Genomic DNA, 1,920 nt, shown 5'->3' with positions numbered 1-1,920 from the left:
TATATATATATATATATATATGCATGTATATATATATATACATGCGTGTGTATATATATATATATATATATATATTAGAGAGAGTAGGGTTTCTTGAGGGTTTGTCTGTCTCCACACTTTCCTTATTTAGTTTATTCGCTTCATCAAGTCTTCGCTTCTCCTCCTCCTCCTTCTCCTCCTCCTCTATGCTGCTTACGTGATCGGAGGCACATTGCAAGAAAACACCCACTTTTGACCATAATGCACCAATCCAGCTGGTACCTACCAAATATGGTGAGTCCCTCCCATATGGCGTGACACACAGAATTCTGTCCATCAAAGGTTTCTGATAAAACTTGCCACCATTTGGACTAACCAAACAAACAAACAAATAAATAAATAAATAAAAAACACGACACCATTTTATTGTCATTCCTCGTTCTCTCCCTTCACCGCCAACACCATCACCAACAGCTTCACCAACACCATCACCATCAGCATCAATAACAACAATACTAATGCTACCAATAAAAATGCTATCACCACCACCAACATCAAGATCACCAACAACAGCAATAACTCTAATAATAGCAAAAACAATAGCAACAACAATGTCTATACCACCGCCGACAATACCAGCTACTGCATCACCATCACAAGGACCAACACCACCATCACCACTACTACCACTACCAACACTGAAATTAATACCACCAATACCGCCTTCATAAAACCATCATTGTCGTCACAATCAACAACGCCAGCACCACGATCGTTGCAACCACCCATACAGTCATAGCCACCGTTACCACCACCACAACCACCACCAGCACCACAGCCCGCACCATCACCGCCACAATCAGCACCATCACCACTACCACCACCACAACCTGCACCCTCATTACCACCATAACCAACATCATCATAACCAATACATTACCACTGCCATCATCACCACCAGGCACCACCTGCAATTTTGGATATTTCCGTATTTGTCCTTTTTATTTTACTCTTCGTTACTCTCTCCCTCTCTCCCTCCCGCTCTCCCTCCCGCTCTCCCTCCCTCTCTCTTTCTCTCTCTCTCTCTCACTCCCACTATTTCTTTTTCTCCCCCCATCCTTCTCTTTCCTTTCTATGTTTCACTTTCTATCTGAACCAGCCCATACAGTGTTTCCCGCTTGAAAACCAGCATGCCCATAGACTGCCTTCAACTAGCGGCTTGTTCTTATAAAAAGCCGACCTCAGGATGATTCAAGTCATTCGTCAGCTGATCGCCAAAGTAATCGTCTCTACCTACAGACCACGTGGGAGATAACAACACAAAAACCTCTTCAAGCTACATCAAGTGTGATCACACCAAAAGTAAGTATTGCTTTGACATCGTTTAGCCGCACTTTTCGAGAACACTTTTACTTCATTTGACTTTTGAAAGCTGAAATATCCGCTCAAGTTTAACACTAATTTTATATTCAATTTTTCACTTTCTTTTCTTTATGCAATTGTCTTTTTCGCTCTCCCGAATTTTTCTCCACTTCTACATCTCCATACTCATACACACGCAGGTATTTCTCATCGGCTTTTCTAATTCCATATATTAACTCTCTTCCAGTAAATCTTTAATTATTGAGGCGGCGAGCTGACAGAATCGCTAGCACGCCAGGCAGAGAATGCTTAGCGGTATTTCCTCCGTCTACGTTCTGGGTTCAAAATCTGCCGAGTTCAACTTTGTCTTTCATCCTTTCGATGCCGATAAAATAAGTACCAGTTGAGTATTGAGTCAATGTAGTCGACTATACTCCTATCCCAAATTTCAGACCTTGTTCCTATAATAGAAAGTATTATTACTAAATCTTTAACTTACATCGCGTTTGTCACTTTACACAAGATTTCTCTCTCTCTCTCTCTCTCTCTCTCTCTCTCTCTCTCTCTCTCTCTCTCTCT

At 41.6% G+C, this 1,920-nt stretch overlaps 1 protein-coding gene across 1 annotated transcript in view; it reads left to right on the top strand.

Annotated features, from left to right (window-relative positions):
• LOC106871639 (uncharacterized) overlaps positions 1-1,920 on the top strand; it is a 19,895-nt gene that overhangs the window by 10,351 nt on the left and 7,624 nt on the right. The window contains exon 3 of the mRNA XM_014918212.2: positions 1,195-1,341. Within this exon, the coding sequence (XP_014773698.1) occupies positions 1,195-1,341 (147 nt within the window). The remainder of the gene's footprint in view (positions 1-1,194; positions 1,342-1,920) is intronic.

Source organism: Octopus bimaculoides, chromosome 19 (genome assembly GCF_001194135.2).
Source record: "Octopus bimaculoides isolate UCB-OBI-ISO-001 chromosome 19, ASM119413v2, whole genome shotgun sequence".
NCBI classification, from domain to species: Eukaryota; Metazoa; Mollusca; class Cephalopoda; order Octopoda; family Octopodidae; genus Octopus; species Octopus bimaculoides.
Note: the sequence above shows the minus strand (reverse complement) of the source record. Positions and strands in the feature narration are given on the sequence as shown.